This window comes from Oryzias melastigma, unplaced genomic scaffold (genome assembly GCF_002922805.2).
Source record: "Oryzias melastigma strain HK-1 unplaced genomic scaffold, ASM292280v2 sc06336, whole genome shotgun sequence".
Classification (NCBI taxonomy): domain Eukaryota; kingdom Metazoa; phylum Chordata; class Actinopteri; order Beloniformes; family Adrianichthyidae; genus Oryzias; species Oryzias melastigma.
This window is the reverse complement of record NW_023422898.1, coordinates 1-1,288: the sequence shown is the minus strand read 5'-3', so window position 1 is coordinate 1,288 and position 1,288 is coordinate 1. Positions and strand designations below refer to the sequence as shown.

At 45.1% G+C, this 1,288-nt stretch overlaps 1 protein-coding gene across 1 annotated transcript; it reads left to right on the top strand.

Annotated features, from left to right (window-relative positions):
* Positions 1–235: 235 nt before the first annotated feature.
* Positions 236–1,250, top strand: LOC112141544 (probable palmitoyltransferase ZDHHC12; the record flags this gene model as incomplete). Its single annotated transcript, XM_024264704.2, is given in 2 exon segments — positions 236–370; positions 530–1,250. Coding segments are annotated over 2 exon segments (240 nt in total), but the record flags the coding sequence as incomplete, so codon positions are not given.
* Between the last annotated feature and the right edge of the window lie 38 nt (positions 1,251–1,288).

The window sequence follows — 1,288 nt, the reverse complement described above, 5'->3', positions numbered from 1 at the left end:
GATCAAAATCACCATTAGTTTCTTTATAAACTTCATTCCATGAAATATTGAAGCACAAGATTCCTTTAAATCTACAAATATTTGTCCTTCTCATTATTCTTTTTACCATCCTGACATGTTTAGATGTAATAACCATGAAAATGTAAGCTTATCAAGCCTATAATTGTCACTGTGTCCGTGGAAAAAAGGCAGTCATTTGTTTTAGTGAAGCCTTTCTGTCGTTCCACCTTTTGCAGAGTTGCGTAAGTGTGAGGAGCGTGGGGAGCTGCTGCTGCCGGCTCTGTTCTTCCTGCTGGTGGCGCTCTCTGTGCTCCTGTACTTCACCGTCTCACTGAAGGATCCTGGATTTGTTCTCAGCGACGCTCAGAAGGTAAAGACCAGATCCAGAAAAGACCTGTTTGAACGAGTCTGCTGCAGGTGTGGCATCCCTCAGAGTCTGGACTGAACGTGGACGAGTTTCAGCTTCATGTAGGTGAAATCTGAAACAGTCTTCCTGCCGGCCTTCCCCTCACCTGTGTGTCTCACTCAGGACTCTCAGACCTGGGATGAAGAGTCAGAGGCGATGATTCCTCGGCCGTTGACCCCTCAGCTGCGGCGCTGCGGCTACTGTCTGCTGCAGGTAACCAGCTGCTGATGCAACACCTGCGTTCCTGCAGCTGCTGACCTTTTCTGTGTACATGTCACTGGTTGGAGTTAGAGATGTGGTGCTGCTGAGTCACTGCAGGTGTGTGAGAGTTCAGACTGCTGCTCATCGTTTCCATGTTCATTATTGCAGGTGACATGACACAGGTTTCCTTCCATAATAGATGCAGCCCTTTGAATAAACGTATTTCTTTCCTGTTGATGTAAATGTGACAGAAAACAATCCTCGTTCAAACACAAAGATTTTCTTAGTAACCGTAGGAGAGCTTTCTGGCCTGGCTGCATGTATTCCTGCAGTTTCACTCATGGAGATGTCAAATAAAGACATGAGACTGTAGCTGCTGCTGAAGCAGGTTTCTGAATGTACCAGTTTCCTCTGATTATAGAATTCTTTCACTCAGCAGCTGCAGTGGGAGGGATGTTCTCGGTTGACTTACAGTTCAGTTTTGAGATGTGCGATCCAGATTTAATCAAGATGTTCTGGTTCTAACCTTGATGGGCAGCTGCACCGTCCCTTTAAAGTCCCATTTCGATCCTCTGTTCATCTATTATCAAATTGTTCCCAGAGGTCTTTTAATTATGAGGATGCCGTTTTTAGCCAAAATTCAAAAACCTGTTTTATCTATGAGGGCATAGTTTCTGCAGA